Source organism: Vidua chalybeata, chromosome 5 (assembly GCF_026979565.1).
Source record: "Vidua chalybeata isolate OUT-0048 chromosome 5, bVidCha1 merged haplotype, whole genome shotgun sequence".
Taxonomy (NCBI): Eukaryota; Metazoa; Chordata; class Aves; order Passeriformes; family Viduidae; genus Vidua; species Vidua chalybeata.
Genome location: NC_071534.1, coordinates 20,838,779 through 20,862,713, shown reverse-complemented (window position 1 = coordinate 20,862,713; position 23,935 = coordinate 20,838,779). Strand labels below are relative to the sequence as shown.

At 40.0% G+C, this 23,935-nt stretch overlaps 1 protein-coding gene across 3 annotated transcripts in view; it reads right to left on the bottom strand.

Moving 5' to 3' along the window:
• Positions 1-23,935, bottom strand: part of MYH9 (myosin heavy chain 9) — a 78,145-nt gene that overhangs the window by 31,189 nt on the left and 23,021 nt on the right. For all 3 annotated transcript variants that reach the window (XM_053942055.1, XM_053942057.1, XM_053942054.1), the window contains 7 exons: positions 23,067-23,419; positions 18,112-18,268; positions 7,872-7,899; positions 7,045-7,138; positions 1,971-2,063; positions 1,216-1,279; positions 575-673 (listed from right to left, as the gene is read on the bottom strand). In XM_053942055.1, coding sequence (XP_053798030.1) covers positions 575-673; positions 1,216-1,279; positions 1,971-2,063; positions 7,045-7,138; positions 7,872-7,899; positions 18,112-18,268; positions 23,067-23,399 — 868 coding nt within the window. In that variant the 5' untranslated portion in view covers positions 23,400-23,419. The remainder of the gene's footprint in view (positions 1-574; positions 674-1,215; positions 1,280-1,970; positions 2,064-7,044; positions 7,139-7,871; positions 7,900-18,111; positions 18,269-23,066; positions 23,420-23,935) is intronic.

Genomic DNA, 23,935 nt, shown 5'->3' with positions numbered 1-23,935 from the left:
AATTTCAGATACCTCATTTGTTTCAAGTCAGACAAAAGTTAACATATTAACTCTTGAAACAGTAGCAGCTATGAGAAAGTCCTCTCATTGTGTCGTTCCTGCAGATCCATTTGCAGCTCTTCCACAAGACAGACCCACATTACCGGGCTGAGGTATTAAAACAAGGTGTGCTGGGATACCAGACTGCTAGAGCTGCTTAGAGGCTTGCAGATTTGCTCCACTCAGTTACACACCAAGAGCTTCACAGCAGGACCATTCCTGCATCAGAATGGTTTACATCATGCAAGACTAGACTAAACATGGGACAGCGATTTAGATAAGGAAGGGCGTAGAGTCATTGCTGGCAGGGAGACAAGTGCAGGAAGGAACCAGAGAAGCAAGTTTTCAGGAACTGAGAAGTAGAGGGGGAGGGCAGATGGACGTATGAATGCATGAAAGAAGTAGAGGAGAGCTGACAATCTCCAAAAGGCAGAGAAGAAGGAACTGTGAAGGAACAGGTCCTTGTCTACAGGTGTTATGAACCCTCTGTTGATGTAGTTATGGGATTCCTTCATCACAACACAATCATACTTACTCTTCAGATGCTCCCCTGCCCCAGAGAGCAGGTAGTAAAAGATGTGGAAGGTTCTCTCCTCTTTGGCCTGGCGAATTGCACGTGACTTTTCCAGCAGATCTTCAGAGAGTCAAGGCCCATGACAGGACATACAAATCCCTTCCTATTCTGTGGCAGGAGAAAAAACTACCTGATGTTCTCTTCATACCAATTGACAAGGGTATTGACTTAGCAATCGTTATCAGTTAATAACCCCTTGAGCTTCTGGTCTCAGTTCTGCCAGCCTCTGAATGATGACTAGGGTAAGAGAGACGTAACGGGTAAGAAACATAAAAATCGATGCCATCAATCCCCACTTGCCTTGGAAAGAAGCAAGAATGAATTATGAAATTCCACACCTATTCATATTGCTGCAGTTTATGCTTGCATTTCACCTCTTAAGATTAGAATTAATTCATTACTTCAGAAAAGGTCTGCACCATGATCACAAAGGTCACAAAATAATATTAAGGAAAGAGGAGACTACAACAGTGATCTTGATAGCAGAAATTTAGATTGCTTCCAACTGCTTTCTCAACCTAAGTCAGTGGTGATGAGACTGCTAGGTACCATTCCAGGCACCTCTAGAGCCTTGAACCTTTCAAGGGGTTACAAAAGGATACAGGTCTCGATATTGGCTCCAACAATGTAGCCATTGACATCAAAGTTGATTCTGATAAATTTGCCCTAAGAGAAAGACAATAGCATTAAAATTAGTATTCTTTGTGTTTGGTAACAACAGTAAACAACAGAGGCAAATCTTCTCTTTTTAATCCAGGAATGGAAACTCCAAACAGGTCAGGCAGGTTTTAGGCAAAGCATAAGGTCAGCCAATAGGCAATGCCTACTGATCACAACAGCAACTGAACAAAAAAAACCACAAAGCACTTCCAGACAATTGTGATAGCCTACAACTCACACTCACTATGTTTCAACCTAGATTTCCCACAACCAGGGTCCCTTCAATTTCACATTACACTAGCCTGACACTTCCACCTCTTTTAGTGTTAGCTTCAACCATTTTCATTTGGTTTTGCTCCAGCTCCCCCACCTGTCTCTCAGATGATGTCCATTGCCCTCCACAGCAAGCAAAATAAGGACGAGTATTTGCTCTCTAGGACAAAACTGAGTGCAATGATTACCAAAAAAATCAGCACAGATGATCCTGGCACAGGGTCTGGTTTCTTCATTCTAGAGACCTAAAAGATCTATTCTGGACAATTCACCAAATGAAATTAATTTCCCAGATTAATTTAAAGAAAGTCACTCAATTACTCTATCCCTGATAGCAATTCACCCAAAAGCAGAACACTCCGGAAAGTGTAAAATACACTTTTGATACTCTTTTTGAATACACTCATGACATAATAATACTCACAAATCTTGAGGAGTTGTCATTCTTTACTGTCTTGGCATTTCCAAAGGCCTCCAGGATGGGATTAGCCTGGAGCAACTGTCTCTCCAGTTCTCCCTAGAGAGAAATCCAAAATTAATAAAGTAGGTAGCGGTTCACAGCATTAACCTTGGGTCAAACCAGCGCTGCGGTTTCAATTCACACTAGTTTGGCATCTGTTGCAGAGAAGCCATATCAAACCTTAAGAGATGATCATTTAAACCTTCAAAGGAGACTCATTAGTTATCTGGATTAAACAGAAACATTCATAAATAAGCCTTATTCCCTTCCTCCCAGTCTGTCTTTCTGTTAGCAAGAAGCCCTTCAAAGTTACTTGGCTGTAACATCCCATAGACTTTCCAGGGACAAAGTGAAAACCATACAAGCATCCAAGACCAGGCCCTCATCCCAGAAGTGTACTGCCATAGAGGCTGGAAGAGTGAGGTAAATCCAATCTTGCTACTTAAAGACAGCTCTGAACACTGCTACTAGTAGGTTAAGAAGTTAGTCTGAAAAGGTCTAATGTTTTGTAAAAACCAAACACAGAAAGCTTGCACTTTTCTAAGAGTCTACATCTTACAAAGTACAAATAAGAAAAAATCTCCTTTGTAAGGAGGAACACACAAAAAAGAGCATTAGTGGTATCCCACAAACTGCATGATTGCTTGCATTCTGCTGCCATATTCACACACTCCTCCCCTCAAGGAACACAAAATGCTGGAACTGTAGAAAAAGAAATTCAGATATTTTATCTTTGCCCAGTACTAGGCCATTGCAGCATATACACCTTTCCCTGCAGGCTCTACATGTATCCCTAGCTCTTTTGAAAAATTACTTGTCCTCTCTGCTAAAAGCATGGCGTTCTCTACATTTCAAGACCAACTAAAAAGCTTCTGGAGACACAAAATTACAGTTTAGATTAATGTTTCTCTTTTTAGCAGTTATCAGTAAGTACTCAAGACTGCCTGTGCATAACAGATGGAAATGAAGTTTGATTTGTGAGAACTGGAATTTATGGGGAAACTATTTAAGGTTACTTCTAAAGGAAAATTGTTCCCATTTATTCTCAAAGACAGACTAGTTCTTACACAGTGTCTCTAAAAATACAGGCAATTAAAAAAAATAGAAGGAAGATATATGAGAAACAGTACAATGAACTACAAGTCTGTATTTTTTACTTCCACGATCACTTCACTTCATGCTTGCAAAGTGCAAGGCCATACAAGACCCCCAGCCCTGGTGGAACTGCACATACACAGAAGGGGCAGCTGCTGCAAACACGTTCAGTCGCTGTCTAGTATGTGTAACAAGGGGCTTAGCCCTGGTAAGGTTGATGTCCCTGAGCTGGGACATCATCTGTCTCACAACAGACCCAACATCTGGCAATGCAAGGGAAAAAACCTTGAAACTAGGATTTAGTCCTTGAAACTGTGTGGTAATCACATTTCCTCTTGTGTTCTGCCACATGTACTGAAGTTGGAATGCTCTTCCCTCACACCATTCCTCTTCCCCACCCTGCAGTGAAGTCCTAGGCCTCTGTTTCTAACTGCAATTTATTACTATTCAAGTGAGAGATGGAAGCAACACAGCACTTAAACCCAACTAAATGGAACAAGGAGGGATGAGAAATCAGGCTTTGACATGAAATCTATTTTAATTATTTGGCTATAAATAAAACCAAGGCCATACTTAACTACACAAAGACAGGAAGTTTATGCAAATCCACATATAATAGACCCTACTGTTACTTAGTACCTCAGGAAAAAGTGTCATTAGTTTCAAGTAGGTTGGTAAATCGTAGTTTAGAGGTGATTAAGTCTCTTGAAACACCAAGGTAGCAATATGCATAGAGAATGGCAGCTTGGCCTCACAACAATATGAAGCTCTGGGGAAAGGAAAATGCTGAAGAGTTGGTCAAATAACTGAGCTCTCCTGATCTGCCTCAGCACCATAACACAGTGGGAAAATCCAAGTTCTCAGCAAGCCACAGCAACAGCACATAGGACTAAATGTCTGCAATTACTGTACCCATTCCTCACTGCATGCTGTCTTTGTTTAAAAGGCAATTCAATAATGTTTAAAAATTTTAATAAGTTTTTGGGTGGAGTTTGTTGGGGATTTTTTACTTTAAATTTTGATGGTCATCTTTCACTGATGGAAGATACTTCATTATTTTTATACAATAGGTAATTTTGCAAAGCAAAACCATTACAAGACAGAGCTGTCCAAGCTTTCTAAAAATCCTAAGGTTCCTATCATTAAGATGCTGCCAATTTCCTGGCATTTATAATTGCCATTCCTTGACCTGAAACAAATTTGTTTAACACTTGGCATGCATTTGAAGTATGTGCAATATTCCTCATGAAAACAGAAGCAGAAAAAGCCACTGGGTCTATTAAGTCTGTGGTTGGCAGTTCCCAGTTCCCAAAACTCTTCAGTATGATGTCTTTCTACTGCACTGAAATTACAACATCAATTTAAAGCAACTAAAATCTTGACATCTACCTTGCACTCTGAATATTTTTGCATCTCACACACTTTTTGGAATGTTTTCTAAGCAAGATAGAAGTTTTTCCAGCTATTTATTCTTCAGAAAGTATGGAGAAAGGCATCCAGAAATCATATTACCTTTAACAGCATGCATTTAAAAAAAAATATAGGAGAGGGTGTTTGGGGTGTTGGTTTGGTTTGTTGGGAGTTTGTTGTTTTGTTCTTTACACTTCAGGGATTTGCTTTTGTTTTCTTCTCTGCAGTCATGTGAGAGATTATCAAATAACTAAATCCTAACACCAGTGGCTGCATGGGGGAAGGAGAAACATCACCCATAACCAAAGTTTTTTTACAAATATTTAAATATTAGCTACTATTACCCACGGATTTCTGATTAGCTGCAAACATTCACATCTTGAAAAATCATTACATGAATTAAGAAGACGGTAGAGAAGCTGAGATTAAACATGGAAAAACACTGATTTCAACTTCCATAAATAGAAGTTTCAATAAATGAAAAAAAAAGTTTCTATATTTAGATTCAGTACACCCCCCAAAAGGAGCCTTAGTGCGCATAGAAGTCACACCATGCAGCTAGAAGCTTATTTAGCTGAATATACTAATGCACTGGGAATGGTGGAATGCATCACCACCTCCAAAACAAGTGAGTTAGAGTAAAAGAATATGTTTTATAAAACTGATTTTGCCCTGATACTTGGAAGGACCCCAGTTTACATCCAAAAGTTCACGGTAAAGCAAGTACCACTACTTTCTATAATATCCTTTGTTTAGGTCTGTCTAAAGATAAAAATCTTCCATGACCAGTATACCTGAGATCCTCAAAAAATTAAATGTATTCGTCTCCATAAACTCCTATATTCTGATTCCAAGTTTGTTCCATAAAGAAGTGTTGCAGAGAGCACTCATTGCTGATTAACAAAGGCTTCAGCTCTAAATCCCCTCTGCTAAGGTCAGTTTAGTCACAAAATGTGGGCAGCAGAACTTTTTGAAAAAATCAAAACTTAGGGAAAAAAATCAAAATCAAACTTGGGCAAATCACCAACCAGTCTAACACAGGACTGTTTTATTCTACTAGGCAGATTCCCTGTTCTGCTCTGGCAGTTCAAATTTTACTCACGGACAAGCAGTGGAAGAATACTTAACTCAACCCCATGATTCTATTTTCCACACTGAAAAAAAGGAGAATGTTTCTAAATACAGCTACTGACAGACCACGGAAAAAGCCTTCATATGTCTGAAATTTTGGCGCATAGAACATTGGTTTTTTTTGGTGGAATTCCAAAAGTTAGTTACTACTATGTGCATGCACACACACAGTGTGCCTGCATGCAGAAATGCCTTCTTATTTATATACTCTACATGCATTAGACATGCCTACACATTAAGCTATTACAGGAAAACTCTTATGTATAGATGCAGTGGACACACCTGGCACTTGGCTTTCATTAGAGAACATTTCCAGCATCTTCAGATCTGGCTAACAAGCCCACAGTCCTAAAACACCCTGGCTAAACACTTAACTACATCAATATTACTAGGAACACCACACACACTATATGCTTAAGATTCTAAGAAAGCCTTGTCCAGTCCTATTGTCCTGGTGGGATACTTCTAAGATGGTATGTGTCTGGGAAAATCCTGCAAGAAAAACCTTAAGGCAAACTAGTATTGAGCACAGAACACAAGTATTCTTGATATCACCACAGTCTCCAACTGAACATCCTTACAAAAAGATTACTGTGCACCACACAAAAAAAAAATAAAAATTGTGAATTGTCTATGGATTTGCTTTAGCTGCAGAAAGTGATATTGGTGTGGAGTGAAAAGCTGCTCAAAAAAATCACACAATGGGACAGAAAATGCATTCCTGGTGCAGAACGTGCAGTAAACGTGCAGCTCACCTACGAGGATACAACTGAAGAATTCGGCAATAGTCCATCGGGGGAGAGGGAGGGGAAAAAAATATAAGTGAGACATCTTTAAAGTCCTCCCACCATCATTACCACCCTCCTCTCATGTGCTGCTAACATTTGGCTGTTTTCCCCCCTTTTAATGTTTTCCTACAATTTATAAGTTTTCAGCTGATGTCCACTAGCCTATCATTGTATTCTCCAGTTTTGAGACAGTACATGTAATGACCAGACATCATCTATAATGGTACAGAAGAAAGGAGACAACTCCCCCACAGAAGGATAAGTTTTAAACTGCCTCGACCGGTTATAAGCAATAACCACGTGAAAAGATCAGTACAGGTGATGCCTTTATAGCAGCTCTTGCCCATGCACTTGCCCACAAATCCAAGAGGTTGTGGATGAGTTTATGTCCTCTGTAGATCCACCGAATTCGAAGGAGTTATGGCTTCAGTGTTCCCTGACGTGCAATTTTTGACAGACTTGCTGCTTCATAGTTCACTGACCTCCTCAATCCCCTGACAGATGTTAACACCTAAGCTTCTACTGAGCAGTAAGTCTTTTACCAACATCAGCCAATACATATTTAGTGTCCAAAGTCAGCAGAGCAATAAAGCATCATTAAACCTAGGTCTTACCTGGTCTTTTTTGGACTTGTGCGAGGAAGCAACATGAGCCAGATACTGAATAACCTTCTTGGTGTTCTCTGTTTTACCAGCTCCTGATTCACCTCTGTAAAGAAAATTTACAAGTTATCCACAAACAAGATGTAAGAGGACACTATCATATTTCTAATCCCAAAAGGGCTACCAACGTCCTTAACTGCATTGTGACCATTGCAGCACCTCCCTCAAAACCGCGGGGAAAAAAGCTGGGCTGCAGCTGGACCGCAACATGGAAGGCAATAAAGAACTGTGCTTTCTAGTCACTTGGATACAAAGACTGTCAAGTGGCTGAGGAATAGCTTGGAGGCCGCGGTAGAGGTTGGGGTGAAAGGTAACAAAGTAAATCTTTCAAACGGAAGCCTCCTGACTGCAAGAAGAAACATACCGATTCCTTAAGCATGGCTGAGGGCCAATCAATTTTACTGTGTCTAGAAGACAAACTGCTGCATCAAAAGTATCTGTCACTCTATCAGCCTAATCAGTATGCATGTACTTAAACATAACAGCTGCATCAAATCTGAAGGATCACTCCAAGCTTTTTCCATTGACAAAGCTGTATTTCTTTAGTAGTTTGAGCACAGGGGCTGTTTCAAAGCCATCCTTCCTCTATTTATTACAAAAATTATTTTGCAGAAGGCATTATATATTGGAGGAACTGTAGTGGGACTTTCCTTGACTCTCCATTATTACCCGATTCTGTAATTCCACTACCAGCACTTAAAATTAGGAGAGTCTTTCCAGCAAGAATGTAAAAACACAAACTTTGACATGCAGACAAACAGGCAATTAGAAATACTCACGTGCAAAGGATGGACTGATCCTCTCGATCTAGAAGAAATTTTAGAAGAGTAGTCAGACTAGAACTCTGAAAGTAAATTTCTCTGACAGAATGAAATCAACACCAAAGACACCAGGAACTAGTAAACACTGACAAATATCTTCAGAAACACAGCCAAGTAACCCCTTCTCTGACAGGACACCCATCTCCTACCGTATGCCAAAGTATAATGGCACCATAGCAATTTAGTTTTCTTCACCCAGAAAGAATATTGTTTGCATTACAGTTTTTCTACAAACACTAAAGAAGTCTCCTACTGAATGTTTCTTTACCACACAGCTACACGGTGATGTGCATCTACTTGTTCTTCAGCCCCTCTTGCAGTGGGCCCATACTGACTTACAAAAGTTATCAGCATAGCAGTGAAAATGGAAGAGGTAGGGGGAAAGTGGGACAGCAACTGTTACAAATCCCAAAGTGCCAAAGATTCACATCAAACAGAGGCTTTCAGACCAAAAACAAACACTGGAGGCTCAGTGACAAAACATTTGTTACGTATTTTGTACAGACTGGACCCAAAAACTAGAAGACTGAGCAGCAGCCTACATCCTATACAGCTGCTTGTTTGTGGCATCATCCCTTATTGTATTATCACAACAACTGATAACAACAGAAACCTTTTATTTTCCATGTTGACATACCAGCAGATATACTAATCCACAGCTGGGAATTGAGCACAGGCATATCTTTCCAGTTACAGAACTTAATTCACCCAGCCCATTCACCACTATCTTCTCCCACATCTTTAACCTCCTGTCAGCATTCACCTATGATTCCACTTCGTTATGCACAGTCCTGACCAGTCTTTCCACCACACCTTCACAGCACAGCTCCTGCACACACTCTGATTCTGCCCTGTTTCACTTTCATCCCTGCCCTCCACCCTGTGCCCGCCTACCTCTACCCAGATTCCATCCCATTCCTTCACACCACCAGGAATGAGCTAGGAGCACTTGGAAGACTGGAGAGTGTCTGTGCCTACACTAGAACAGCTTCAAGTAGGTTCTAGTCATCACAGGGACAGTGAAATATGGAACAGGTGGGCACAGCAAGTCATTGACTGACAGCCCACAAGAGCCACTGGGGCACTCAGAACACACTGTGCCACCAAACTCAAAATCCCCATTTGGCTGGGAGGTTTTTTGGTTTGATGTTAGGTGTTTGTTTATTCTTAAATCAAGACCCAAGGAGTCCCAAATTATTCAGTCTGAGAAGCTCAGTAACACTGCAGCAGTTAGATTTCATTCAGGCATTGCCACTTTCCTTTTTCCACTCATTGCATTGGACTAACATTTACTCTCTAAAGAGAGAGAAAGCAAGCCTCAAACATCCATGAGAGTATGCAATTCACTGGATCTCTCCAATAATTTTTTCAGTAACTGGTGATATCCAACAGCATGTTTTATGTGACTGTCTCCACATTTTAGCTACTGTTTCTTTTTATTCCTTTTCCCCATAGCTTAGAGAAACCAAGAACGCTCAGTATTCTTCCCACCAGACAGTACTGAGATGATATAATTAAGTCACCATTCAAGTTGTTTTGTGCAAGATAAGGAGATTGAGCTGTAATTAGGGAAGGCTTTCTAGTCTGATAGATTTCAAGTACCTGAAATATCTTTCTGTACCCTTAAACACTGCTGCTGCAAGCACATTTAGCATTTCAGTACTAACATCATGAATGCCACATTAATCAAGAAAAATCTCCCATACACACAGTTTAAAAAGAGAGGTGTATATCTAGCATTTGCACATATTTCTGTGGAATAAGGAAAGCTGGCAAACCTAACAGGTTTGAGATTCCATCTTAAAATATTCTGAAGCCAGTAATGGAAGCATTAGGTTCATATGCTAAGTATATGCACCTCCTGCTCTTAAGCGTCTTTACTGGAAACTGATTGCATATAGATGAGCAAAAAAAAAGAGAGGAAAATAATCCGTTTTTTTCTTGTTAAAACTCAGAATATTACCTGCCATTACCCTAATACTGTTCTCAGAAAGAGCTGATCAGCCCCAAGCCTGGAAGAAAGCAAGTAGAAGAAAATCACCACTCTAACAGTTTTGGCCTGGCAAATTCTTAAGCCTTCAAAACTAGATACTGCAGCTTTACTTAAATTGCATATTCATTTTTTCAAGTGCTGAATTTATTCACTGCCTTTGAGATATACACTCCTTTTGCTGAAGGCCAGGCCAAGAATAGATGTTAGCCAGCTCCAAAGGCCTCACACATTTAAGGTTCCCAGTGGGTCAAGGGCTCAGCAGGCACATGCCAGCCCTCTGCATGACTGGGCACTTTGAGGGTGGATCAGGGGAATAGCTAATGACTCATTTATGGATAGCCTAAGGAAATGTATTCTTCAGGAGTACAACACCTGAGTACAATTCTGCACCACAAAGCAGCTATGTGAAAGGACAAGACTGCGCCTCTGAGTAGCATCTGACTTTCAAAAGCTTGAATGAAAACAAGCAGTTCACTTGTCCAGAAAAGGTTATGCTTGCATTCAGGTACTACAGAGCCTCTTCTAAGTAGATTTGAGAGAAAGAAAAAAAACATTTTAAAACGTAACTCTAAATAAGGTGGTCCTTATTGCTGGTAACCAGCTCTGAATTGGAATTATGAGCTGGGGCTTCTCAAACAGGCAGTGAAGCCCCAGGCACTTGAATAGCACCTGCCTTCCCATTTCCATCCTAGAGATGATCCAGCAAAAGAATACCAGTAAGCAGACAGATAAACTGACTGCCCTACAGAAAAAGAGATGATCAACACTCGATAATAATACCAAGCAGTTCTTTGGCACTGAACACTTCTCGATCATGCCAAGTTTTCTCATGCTTGATTGAGAAGTTCTTTCCAGCCTTGTTCCAGTAAGGCAAGATTGCCACAGCACCCTGGATTGACCCTAAGGAGTCCCAGAGGGGCAACTACAGGATTTTTCCCCACCTTAACACAGAGCAAGGTGTTGAAAGGTGGTCAGGCAGGAAAAGTCACAGACGGTGTTCGAAATCCTCTTGGCATGAAGTTTTCCTTCCCCAACATACTTTCCTGGTGGCCCACTGCAGCTGCCTTAGTCACCTCTGCTTTAAGTCAGCAGGATTGTACCTGCGAGTGCAGGCAAGTCTCTGGGAGCATGCAGACACTGCCATAAAAGGCAACATTCCTGTTTGCAATCCGGGGGAAATTCTTTCCCAGAACTGCAAAGCAGCAGTCATTGGGATAGCTGGAATTCTTCTAATTGTGTATAGACAGACAACTCAAATAATGTGTTGAGCAACAGGAAACTGGAGCCGACCAAAGGGGCAAAGAGCTAACACACACAAAGCATAACTCTTAGATACTCTTCAAATTAAGAACAGTTTCAAATGCCAATATTTGTTCTCCATATGATACTGACTTGTGCCATCATGAATCAGAATTCAGTTGTCCAGGCAAGTGACCACCTCCTCCCCCACCTTTTTTTTTTCCTTTCAAAGGATCATTCAACATGAGTGTACTGCACTACTTCAGTCAGCACTTGCCTTTACTTCATTGTCAGTTGTGCAAGCAACCTACTCAGCAAAAGAGAATGTGCTGGCTACCATAAACTCAGTTGCTTATAATAACACAATCAAGAAACGCCTGATTAAAAGAAATCTGCACCTGCTTTTCAGTTCTAAACAGAGTCACTTATTAAAAACAATCCAGAATAACAACTCATTAGTTAATTATAGCAACAGTTCTGTATTTCAAACCAGCTGACAAGGAAAGCTTTTTATCTAGGCTCTTCTTCAGCTCTCATCACCATAGTATTCAAGTGATCACAAGACACAGCAGCCTCAAACATCCAGAAATTCAGGAAGTAAAATATCCTTCAAATTTAAACTATACAGCAGTATGGTATAATAAGATCAGTAGATTAATTTTACTATGTAAAAAAACCCATAATACACCACTTATTCTTGACTTTCTTTCGTCCAAGAATAAAAGACTGCATTTTAGACTGCTCACTGCTTTAGCATACATTAAAGACTTAATTAAACCAAAATCTGTTTTCACAAGAGACATCTTTGTACATAGAAAGTACTCAACCAAATATACTACTGCAAAACAACAAGTGTGAATGAATGCTGAACTGCTGTGGTCAAATACATTGGCAAAATTGATAGATTAATACAGCTCCAAAGCATTAAATTTTGTTTGTAAATGTTTTGGAGTGGGAGAAGAAAAAGGTTAGAAGGCTAGAAGAGAATGTGCAATTTAAGCTCCACATCTCAGTTACAGAACATCCTACCAGGCCTTTATCACCCACTTCCTCTGCATGAGTGACTCTCGTTTCAAGCCTGTTCATCTCCATAAAAGGAGAAGTAATATAGCATTCACACAATGGTGACATCACCTCTGCAGCTAAGAGGAAGTGGAGCTGAAAGGCAAAGGCTTGGCTTGCCTTTAGCCAAGTCCCCTGCCTATAGCTGACTCATTAAGGCTAAAAGCTTAACCATAGCTCATGGTACCACCCACCTCCCAACCACAGCGTCTGGCAGGCCGGGGCAGCCCAGCCCTCCGCGCTCCCGTTACTGCACTGCTCCCAGCACCCGCTGAATGCCTGCAGCCCAACCTGGGCTGCCTGACCAAGCTACACAGCTGACCTAAAGCAAGAATTACTCTTAAATGCATCTAAGTGCTTCAACCACGCAGTAGTTTCTGCTCTTTACTGCCTCCTCAAAATTCTCTTCCAACATCAACATAATTTTACATCCCAGGTCCTTTCCTCGGGGCTCTTAACACAGGAGGAGCCCCAGGGACCTGACACACTGTGCTACACGGAACCTCACTGGCATCAGCCCTAATCAAGTACGTTCACTGTGGTGCTTTAACCTACATGCTGGCTTGAATGGGATTAAAAACACTCCAGGGGAACACCAGAACAGAGCCCCAGAACCTGTTTTTGCACTGTCATTTAAAGAATGTATTATTGAGAAGTTTCAAAATGCTAACAACTATCATCAAGTACAAAAAGTAACAGAAATCAAGTGAAGGAGAAACATAGCATATCCACGACCGCTCTCAACAATAGAGCTTCAAGATGTTAAAAAAAAAAAAAAGAGAAAAAAAATCACTTCAGCTGGCAGGAATTCTGCAGTGCTAAGATTCAGTTCTGCATTAGCTGGTTTGAAAACAGTCACAAGGAGAAAAGTAAATTTCATTTTTCAAAATGAAATATATCCTACAGGCTCAAATGGAAATATTTATTCCACCAAGACATTTTTGGACTAGAGCCCACATCTCCCCTTCTCTAGAACTCTTTAACTGAATCTGGAGATAGCAGAAAACAAGTTATAAGCTGTAATTTTAGGTTATGCAAATGTTTATGAAGTTCTGACAGAAAAGAAAAACTAGTATACAGCCTGCAAAAAGCTCAGGCAGCTCATGGTACTAAAACAGTAAACTGCAGGGAGACTGACAGCAGGGGCTGAACCATTACATAAATGACTGCCAGAGAAATCCTGCTCTGGTTTACAGGAATGAAGCAAAAAGGGTGTGGTAACTACTAAAAAACAAGTGGGCAACCGGACTCTTTTTTAGCTCCCTGTTCTCATGAAAACCACATTTCAAGACACAGATTTTTAGAGCTTCATTTAGAAATCTCAAGTAATTCAAAGCATGTAAAACATTTCTTATGGAAATTAAAAACAATGTACATATTTTCTTGCCATTTGCACCAAAACAAATATCCTCCAAATTTTATGTTGCCCTTTGCATGAGAAATTTCAACAATTCTGGAAAACACACTTGTGAAACCACATGCTGTATTCTTTTGGGTTTAAGTAGAAATAGAACTTGACCTTTACATGCAACTTGAAAGGGCCATGTGTGCCTCTACATAATCTGAGCAGGTCTCAACTGAGAAGCACTGACAGAGTATTATAAAGAAAAGAAAGATGCATTTTGGGGTAGTGCATTATACAGTGCAGCATAGCAGCACAATGCTAAGAAGCAAGCTGAGAAATGACTTGGAAGCAAGCAAGTTAAAACAGAAGTGTTCTGCTAGCTAGGAAACTTAGAGAAATATGCAAACATTTAAGAATTACAAACAAAACACCTGAAGGTCTATATTCTACAGGAGCAGATCTAGAGGACTGTCTTTTGTGAAAATCACAAGTAGTCCCAAGGTGTATGTGATGACCTACAAAGGAAGTGATTTGTCTTACAAGACATAACTGCATGTTTCCTCACTTAATGTAACAAGGTGTCACTAAAAAAATTATGCAGTTATTGTGCTTCAGATTATTTTCTTTTAAACACCAAAGCAAGAGACTACCTAACTCCCAAGTGAACACCAGCACAGCTCTGGGTGCACAGGTCCCTTTGCAGACTAACTTATCAAGGTCAAGGAGCAACCATTGCTCAGTGATTTTCAGAGTTTTGTTAGCTGAAACATTAGGAGCACTCCAATAATGTGGAGAAAACCAGCTAAGAAAAGAGATGGAATACATTCATTGGCTACGTGCTGTCTATTCCCTCTCCTACCTATCGTAGTTGAACAGGTCTAAGCTTTGCAGACCAGAATCACCATACTGACCAAACTTCCATTACAAAACTTTCAGATACTTTTCAGGGCATTAAAACAGATACCATGTTTCAGATACCAATGAAATTTGTATCTTCTATCACTATCTGACATAGAAAATTGCCTATGTGTGTTCCAAATAGACAAACAGGTGCTGTTTAACAGCTTTAAAATATGTTTTTCTAAATTGAGGTCCTGTTGACTGTGAATTGAGGTAAAGAATGTACCTCTTCAGTATACATCAGCAGCATTAGAATAATGATTTATTTGCTCAAGACACCACTCCACTTGCAGGCACTGTGCTTCAATCATTAGCACCAGAAGAGTAATTCTTCTGAAAGCAGATCTGAGGCTTCCGGCATCCAGGTTACCAAGGGAACAGAAACATTAAGACAAATGGTTGTTTTCTCTAAAAGCAAAAATGTTACACTTTTTTGAGAGTTCTGTTCTTGAAGCACAGGAAGTCTCCCCAGGTAACATATAGCAAAATAGTATTTTCATCTCATTTCTGAGAGTCACAGTCTTGGATCTGAGAAAGGAGGGGGAAAAATCCCAATAACAATGAACAACCCACTCTGAACATGTCCTTCACCATTTTATTTCTTCAAGAAAGTACTTCTGGGAAAAATAACAAAAAGCAATATAATTTCTTGGAATATCTAAGTGCCCTGACACTTCTGCAATGGAATAACCAGAAGATACAAAAAGGAGACCAAGCTCACCCACTGTACATCAGCAGAGCTGTCTGAAAAGAGTTAAATAGTTTGTGGATTAGCAGAGGTTGGAGCAAAACTCTCATCTTCCTCTCCCTTCCTGATGAACCATCCCTTTGAAAGCCCTGTTTATTCAAATACCATAAGTTGACTGAAAACCAACCAAAAAAAAAAAAAAAAAAAATCTGAGTCCAAATCAATTAACATGCAAAGCTTTTCCACACTGTCAGTTTAAGAGATAACTATACCCTGTGCTGACAGAAGTCAGAGTCAAGTCAGCTTGCTATCCTTCTCCAGGCCATGAAGGATTCCCAGTCTTCAGGGCTCTGAAAGTAACCTAGGGAAGGCAGCCTAATCCTAAATGCCTCTGGCTCATGTAGAGCACCCGACCCTTTCATCTTCTATTCTCTGTACAGATTCCTGCCATACCACTGGCTGCTGCACCAAACCTCCCCCACCGCTGAGCAAAACCCAGAAAGTGGAATAGGAATGCTGCTTTCCATTCCCCTCGAGGCTAGCCAGGACCAGAGACACTGCAATAACCTACTACTCACCCTCACTCCCAGTAGCAGACATTGGCATGCTACTGCTACCCTTTGAAACAAGGAAATAAGGCAATAAATAACCCTAAAATAATCTCTAGAGGTCTTGTAGCACACACAGGTAACTTTGAAACCACACGGAAAAAATCTTTCCAAACCTACTTAAACAGATCAAGGCAGGCAAGTTTAAAAGCTAACTGGGAATGATATTCATATCAACAAGCATTACAAAAAGTTAGCCACAAGGTATCTCAAACTAGGCAAAGAAGATCTGGGGTAAGCCTCTAGACTGTCAATACTGCAGAGAATACAGCATAGCTAGAATTGTTCTGGGAAAAGTAAACAGTCCTGCAGACCTCATAGCAACTTTCCCATGCTTGGAAAGCACAGGCAGAGCTCCCATTCTTCAGCTTTGTACAACAAAGCAAGTCAAGTCTGGGATTTCCAAGTTTTAAACATCATCCAAGCAGTGGTCTGACAAAGACATCACCACTTCTCAACAAGAAAGAAAATATCCACACAGATTAATCACTACCTCTGAACCACCATCAGACCAAGGAAGGTCACCTGTCCCCTCATACATAATTGCAGCTGTTTGGGTATCTTCTGTCATATACTGATATACCTGGCAGGGACAAAGGACAAGATGCAGGCACATGCACTTTCAAGTGGTTTAACTGCTGTCTGTAAGGGAAAAGGACTTCAGTCTCCTCACAACACTGCCAAAGAAACTGTTTCTGATTCTATGTAGACAAGATTTCTTTCTAGGGAACAGTAACTTCGGTATAGTTAAGTCAACAGCTTGTTTAACAAAAATACAAATTAGTAATTGAGCTAACAAGGAGCAGGCAACAGAGGAAAGGAAGTAATAAAAGAAGGAAAAGTGTAATGAGGTTTATGGACAACATTCTGCCATGTAAAATATAGATGGAGCATCTGTTCTTGACCATATCATGGCAGATCTAGTCTTTCTCTAAGGGAAGTGAGATCCTTTAGAGGTCCAGCTTCACAGGTTTTTATCTTCTGGATACAGCATTCATTTCAGAGTAACACACCAGCAGCATGGCTGCATTGCTTCAAGACTTGTCACATCTTCAGCAAATTGCCACCAATACCCTGCCACCAGTCCACTTCAGCATGTCTGTGTACTCATCCCTCTCCATCTCAGGCTTTCACAAATATAGATTAACTGATCCATCCCATTAGCTCACCCCTGTGCTCTGCCCTGCACACTTCACCACACTTCAGCAACTTTTATCAGCTTTCCCCACACCAAGTTTGTTGGAAGACAATAACACAGTTCGGTGGATGGAGACTTTCTTTCTTTCCAGTCTGGGAATCTATATCATTATAGTCCTCCTATGCTTGGAGGTGCAAGTGGTAGCAAGGGCAGGTGAAAAGCAGAACTCAAACTGAGACTAGTGAGAATTTTAAAGCATGATTTTATTTTATCTGGACTTTGCTCAAAAATGTGATGCTAGTGACAAGACCTAAGGGGAACAAACACCTTAATCATTTCTATGCATCAAAAAATAAAGGAGTAATAACATTCACACAGCCACACCAAATCAAACTGTCCATTACGCCCTTTAAACCTTACGAAGTATGCCTCCCCATAAAACCCAGGTAACAAACAGGAAGAAAAGCACAAAATACCTCCAACACCCGAACCTCTCCAAGCATCACACACACCAGCACTGACTTTGTGAAAAACCTCCTCTCAGAACCAAGGATATGCACAAGGCATTCAGAATTCCATATTTAGAAGTCCTCAAGTGATAAACAGATAATAACCACAGTTCTCTGATTCTCAGTTGTATAATGTGAAGTGAAATAGGTCTATCCACTTGCTTTCTTTTATTCCATGAAAAGGCAGCAAATGTACTTAGTATTTCCTGATAATGAGTTTTATTAACAAAGGAAGAATATAACCAAACAAGTCTTAACAGTAAAGCTACCACTGACCATCACACTTCAAAATATAGGTTATACTAAGCTTGTTCCTCAAAACCAGATTGGGCAACTGGATTTTAAAACAGCTTTTGTCAAAAGCCTCTACCAAACAGTACACATACCTGCCCACCTACAGCTATCTCAATTCATAGGCTCATCACTGAGATGGAAAATTTGCTGCTTCAGGTCTCCTTGCCTGCTTCTCTGAACCCCATGCATTCACACCAGTCTGTTCTTTATGTCAAATTCAGCTCTCACCAGACTTTTTGTACGGTTCTTCAATCCACTAGAGCAGGAGAAAGCTATTCACCTGAACACAAAAGCTGGCACCAAGTACCAAGCAAGGACAATAATGCCTTTTGATAGCAGTGAGTTGTTGTTCTCTTACAGTGTTTTGACTGCAACCTTGATTTGTGATTTCAACAAGAGTCATTATCTCAGTCAGCACTCACCTTGCATCATACTCCTGTAGGCTGTGTCTGTGATGGCATAAATATGAGGGGGCATTTCATGTCTCTTTTTGCCTTTGTACATCTCCACTATTTCTTCTGAGTATATGGGCAGGTTCTTGTAAGGATTGATTACCACACAGAACAGGCCTGAGTAGGTCTGGAAAGAAAACACCCCAGCAAATAGAGAGAGAAATTAAAAATGTGGTAGACTTGCATATTTTAACAGTACATTACTTGAAAAAACAAACAAACCAAACAGTGCTTTTTTAATTACTTCTTCCAGTGATGCCACGTATAATGCTTTCTACTAAGCAATATTAGAATCTGAAAACAGCCGAAGTCCTATCACCTTGACCAGTACTCAACTCTTCCAAGTGTGCACTGAACATCAACTGATCCATTAGTCACACTGGTATCATTGGTCTGCTCCCCAGCTTATTAACAGTCCACTAGGACTGGCTTTTCTTCCTTACAAAGTAAATGCCATTTCATTATATAATGTAGGTGCTTAGCTCCAAAATGCATACATTTTATGTTCTGTCTCATGTTTGATACTGATTTATCTGGTAAATGATCACTAAACGAAATAGAACCTCAAGCCAAAATACTTACTAAAAGAAAAATAAGACCAGCGTAGTCCCGGGAGGTTTTCAAGACTGCTGGACTATGCCTAAGACAGTGCTATCCTGTTCTGAATGGGAAGCTGGAGTAGATGGCCTCCTGAAGACCCTCCAAGTCTGAATACTTTCATGATTTATAATGTAGCAAGTATGACTAGAAATAGATTCAAATTTTAAGGTCAGCAATGTATAGTATGTTTAGAATGCTGAGTATTGTTCCGAATCAGTCAAAACAGAAAACAATTCTTAAGTAGTCCATGCTAAAAGAGTCAGCAATATATGCCAAAGTTTACTTCTCATTCATATAAATGGTTAGCTCTGACAGCAAACCTCCATTTCTCAATTGGTTTCAACTGGCTTAAATGGCACAGTTCTGAGGGAATACAAGTGTCAAAACACTTCCAGTGAAAATACTAAGCGTCTTAAAAAAAACCCCACAAACACAAACTTTGAGATCTGAGTACCTAAAAAAAAAAAATCCCAACAAATCATTTACTTGCAAAGGGAATAAGAAGAGCAGAGGCTTCTTAGATATTTCCTAGACATTCTAAGAATAGCATTCCAAGCCCTGCTCCTGGGGCTTAGTGCTATCCTAGCTCCCTATCAACTTTAGAAGCAGCTGTTTCAAACATCTGGAGATGAGCAGCTTTCTACAGCAACTTGCAGTGCTACCAGAAGACAGAACATTTGGCACTTTTTACTTCTATTGCCAAGATCTCTTCCATTGTTTGCTCAATGAAAAAAAAAAACTGCTTTGAAGTGGCAAAGAGTTCTCCACAAGGAGCACAGAGAGTACTTAATCAGATTTATCTCCTTAGCTAGATAAAGGTAAGGATTAGACTGCAGTGATCAGAACGGTGAAAATAGCATCTACTACAAGTTTGAAGTTTGTGGCAGTAGATGTAGCTTATGTCCAAATTTTCTACATGCTGGCTTAACACTAAGTAACAAGTCCACTCCAACATGCAGCAGATTCAGATATAGATTCAGACAGATGCCCTCCAGGAAGTAAGTTTTTCATAGATATTTAAGGTTTCTTTTCCACATCCCAGTATAAACAATCAAGATATGCTTCCAGACCTACTCTTTATTTCCCTCCTTTTTTTTTTTCATTCTTTTTTTTTTTTTTTAATATTTGAGGACTATTTGAATGGCTTACATAAAATATTAAATGTCTTTCCAAAGTGGAAAACTATGAAAGTTGGCTAAGAATCTTTTGGCATAGTATTTCTAAAGTTCCAGGAAGCTAAGCTTCTAGTCAGGTTAGGCTTCAGGTAGTGCTTGAAGGGAGCAGTTTAAGGAATTTACAGCCACCAAGTCGGCAAAGCTGGCAATGCCTTTTGCCTCAGCTTTAGTTCTCCATCAAGTCTGACAGCACTTGCATAGCACAGAATAAAAGCTGGAAGTCTGGGTGATGCTTTCCTGACCTTTGACTACATCAGTAGAACACAGAGTAGGGCAAAGACAGAAATGGGTCAGTGCAAGAGCAGCGTGTTCACAATGCACACGAGTCCATAAGGAAGGTGGAGTTTTCTTAGCTGTATATGTGTGACTCTTCATGGCTGTAACTGGTGACAAATTAGAATGGTTGTTTTTCAAGTAAGTAGAGTGCATGTCTAAAGCCACCCTATGGATGAGAGCAGCAGTTCAGAAAAGGGAACACATTAATTTCACTTAAGAGTGATGAAGCTGTGAAACAAGTATGCAAGAAGAAGCTACCACCTTCTTCCAGCATTCTGCTTGCCAGGAGAAATACCTAAGGGAAGTTTCCATGCAGTAAAACAACCTCATCTGTGTGAAGGGATATTTTTGTCTAATAAAGAGGGGCAACTAATCATGGCTGGGATAAGAAACTGAGTAAGACCACCATGTCACAGCTGCCGATTGAGCCCACTGATACTTTCACACAGGAAGCGAGTTGAGTTGTATTAATAAGCAGAAGCTGCCAGCCCTACCACAGAGAAGACAAGAGTTATCTTCATCTTATTGAAGTACAAATAAAGACTTATATGCATAAATCCCTGAATTGAACCCAAGGCTCCAATTCAAAGGTTCATCTATTATAAGCATAGCTGGCTTGGAAATCTGTACTTTGTCTCGGACATTACTATCTCAAAATAGGATTCTGGCATTACCTTACACTAACTATTTCAAGAGACACATACGCCAAACGGGAACTAGTTTTATTTTTCTAACTGCTAAACTAGCTCTGAGGAGTTGAAAGGACCATCTGCAGCATGGCACAAAGCTGACAGCATCAGAAAATCTATTTTCCAGTAACAGTTAACTTCAATAAAATAACTGGAACATGTAAGATTAAGTTTTGAGTTTCACACTGAATACAAACAAAGCAGTTCAGGTAAGCAAAAATTATTCACAAAAGCTGAAAATGATCTTTTGATAGAGGATTCCAAATAGAAAGGGTTAATATGAAAGCCAGTCTCTTAGCAAGTCACCTCAGTGCAGAACCAATCCACACGTGGAAACAGTAAAATGGTGTTTGGAGTCAAGCTCTTAGTTCTTGAATTGTTTGACACTCCTCACTCAAAATTTGCCAGCACCAGCAGTAAGATTTCCCCCTTCATATTACAGGATGGAAAGACAGAAAAAGAAAGATAAATAAAAAGGAAAAAAGAAAATAACTTATAAAAACACACAGCCCTGCTGCCAAATAAGAAAGGAAGGAGAAGAACTGAACTAAACTATGCTTGCGATCTTTCCAGAGACATTTGTGCTGGAGATGCATTGTGTGTACTCCCTTTCTTCAAGCGGATTAATGATCAACTAACAGCCACTCCAACGAAAGTATTTTAAGCCTTCCCATTAATCTCCTGACTTGCTGAGAACTGCTGACAGGTGAGATCAGTCTATTTCACAAGTGCACAAGAACAGAGTTTTGGCAAGACTCAGACTCTGTAATAGAGAAATACTATGCAAGGTTTGCTTGGGTGAAGGGTGTGGGGATTTTTTACAAAAAAAATCTTACAATCTTCTTACAATCCAATTAGAAGAACTCAATTTATTAGTCAGAGACTATGTCTGAAATTTCAGATGGTATCTTGCAAGATATGTGAAACAGCCCATTGCACAGCATACAACAGACCTTGAGACACTGCTGAATTATTTTCAACAATCATTATATAATATAGCAGTGTTTCCTACTCTAAAAATGTTACACATGGATCTTCCATATCCTGTTTCATTTGAATACCAAGATTTTTCCACCTGAGAGTAGATTTTGACCAATAGTGGAAAGAGTTGTTAACTACAAAAATAATAAACTACATCAACCTCCAATCACACTAGCTCTCAAATTTTGACATCAGACTGTGGAAGTCAGACTAAATTTATATCAGCCTTGCATCTTTCAGATAGTCTCTGATAATTTCTCCAAGAGTCATCTGTATGCCTTCATGCCACTCCAGAAGAGCAGACACAACCCTAGTAAGTCATTAATTTCTCCCTTGTGCTCTCCCTAGTCCTGTTTTAACCAGTCACTGCACACAAATTTTACACTATCACTGAGTTTAACAACTCATTCTGTAACTGCAGAGTATTAATAAAGCAGAAGCTAGCATGACCAACATCTCCTTTCTAAACATAGGCAATATGCAGAGGAAAATCAGAAGGGAACTGAAGAACCAGGGCAAGGTTCCAAAGTCTCCTTCCCCACCTTTCTCTATTCATTACCTTTGGTGTTCAGGGAAGTGGTTGCTGCCTGCTTTATTGGGTATGACCCTTGGTCCCATAAATGGTATCTGTTATTTACAAAGCAATGAGAAGCAGGAATCTCTGCTCTTGTCCATTTGGGGATGAAAGAAAAGGAACATTTCCTATCTGTAAGTACATGCAGGCACACATATTTCTCCTCTAGAAAGATGCTCTGAGATCCACACAAAAAGCTTGGCACTAGCGTTCTTTCCCACTGAAGCTCCAGACATGGGAAACACATTTCACATGCTGGGTGGATTAGGACTGTGTTTTTATTATTATTTGGTTAGGTTCAGATCAGACTCCCTGTTTACCACTATCCAACTGCTCTTGTGTCTTGCTAAGAGAAAGTTAAAAGGCATTCAAAACATCCTGCAAACAAAGACATTAAAACATTAAAGCCAGATTTACCATAGCATTCCTCGAAAGCTCCAACATTAACTAGAGGGGGATTGGCATAGTTTAGTGAAAAAATTTTAAGTAGAGGGAAGAAGGTAAGTCACATGATGAGTTGTGTATAGGGGCAATGAAAGGCTCACATACACATTTAGGAGCAAAGCAATTACATTAAGTTCACACACTATGTAATCAGGAACTCCTACCCCAACAGACAAGATTACTTACATAGATCAGTCCCGAGTAGTATCTCTCCTTCAAGTTGTGAAGCACAGAAGCCTCATTCAGGCATGTCAGCTCTGCCATATCTTCAACTTTAGAGAATTTGGGGGGGTTCATCTTCTGGATGTCATCCTTATTTACTTTCACTTTCTTCCCATTCTCTGCCAGTTCCACGATGGCTTCATCTCCTACTTCTTCCTTCAGACTAGCTGCCTCAAAGCCATTCTTCTCTGAGGGAACCCATACCAGCTTCTTAGCTGCCCAGTCAGCCTGAGTCAGGGGGTTATTGATGATGTTTTTGTCCACATAAAGGTACTTATCTGCGTCTCTTTGCGACATTATGGTTTACAGTTGGGGACCTGCGAAGAGAGGAGGAAACAAAGAAAAAGGTTATTTTTAAAGCCTCAGATTGCCTTGCAACTTCTCAGAGGGAGACAGGCATATGCTAAGTACTTTGAATCCCTGGTCATTAGAGCATGCCTCTCCCTCCTTTAATTTCATGTTAGTAAGCACTGCTAAAGTTGTCAAACTTCCAATAAGGCCAAGGTTTTGCTTGCCAAGAGTATGAAAAAAAAAAAAAAAAAACAACAAACTAGCAAGCAGGTTAAAAAAAAAAAACCCAAAACCTACAACAAAACACAGACCATTAAGCATTTGGAAGATATTATTTGGCAGAAAAGAGGAAGCACGTTAAAGTGGCAAGCACCAAACAATTTGTACCAATTCTCATAGCATCAGAAATTATGTCAGTAACATTGAGGTCAAGATTAACCCTTCACTGCTCTACTTGGTAGAGACATTGGCTCAGAATTAAAATCATAAATATGTAATCAACACTTTTACTTTGTATCTCCTTATTCTGATAAGCTATAAAT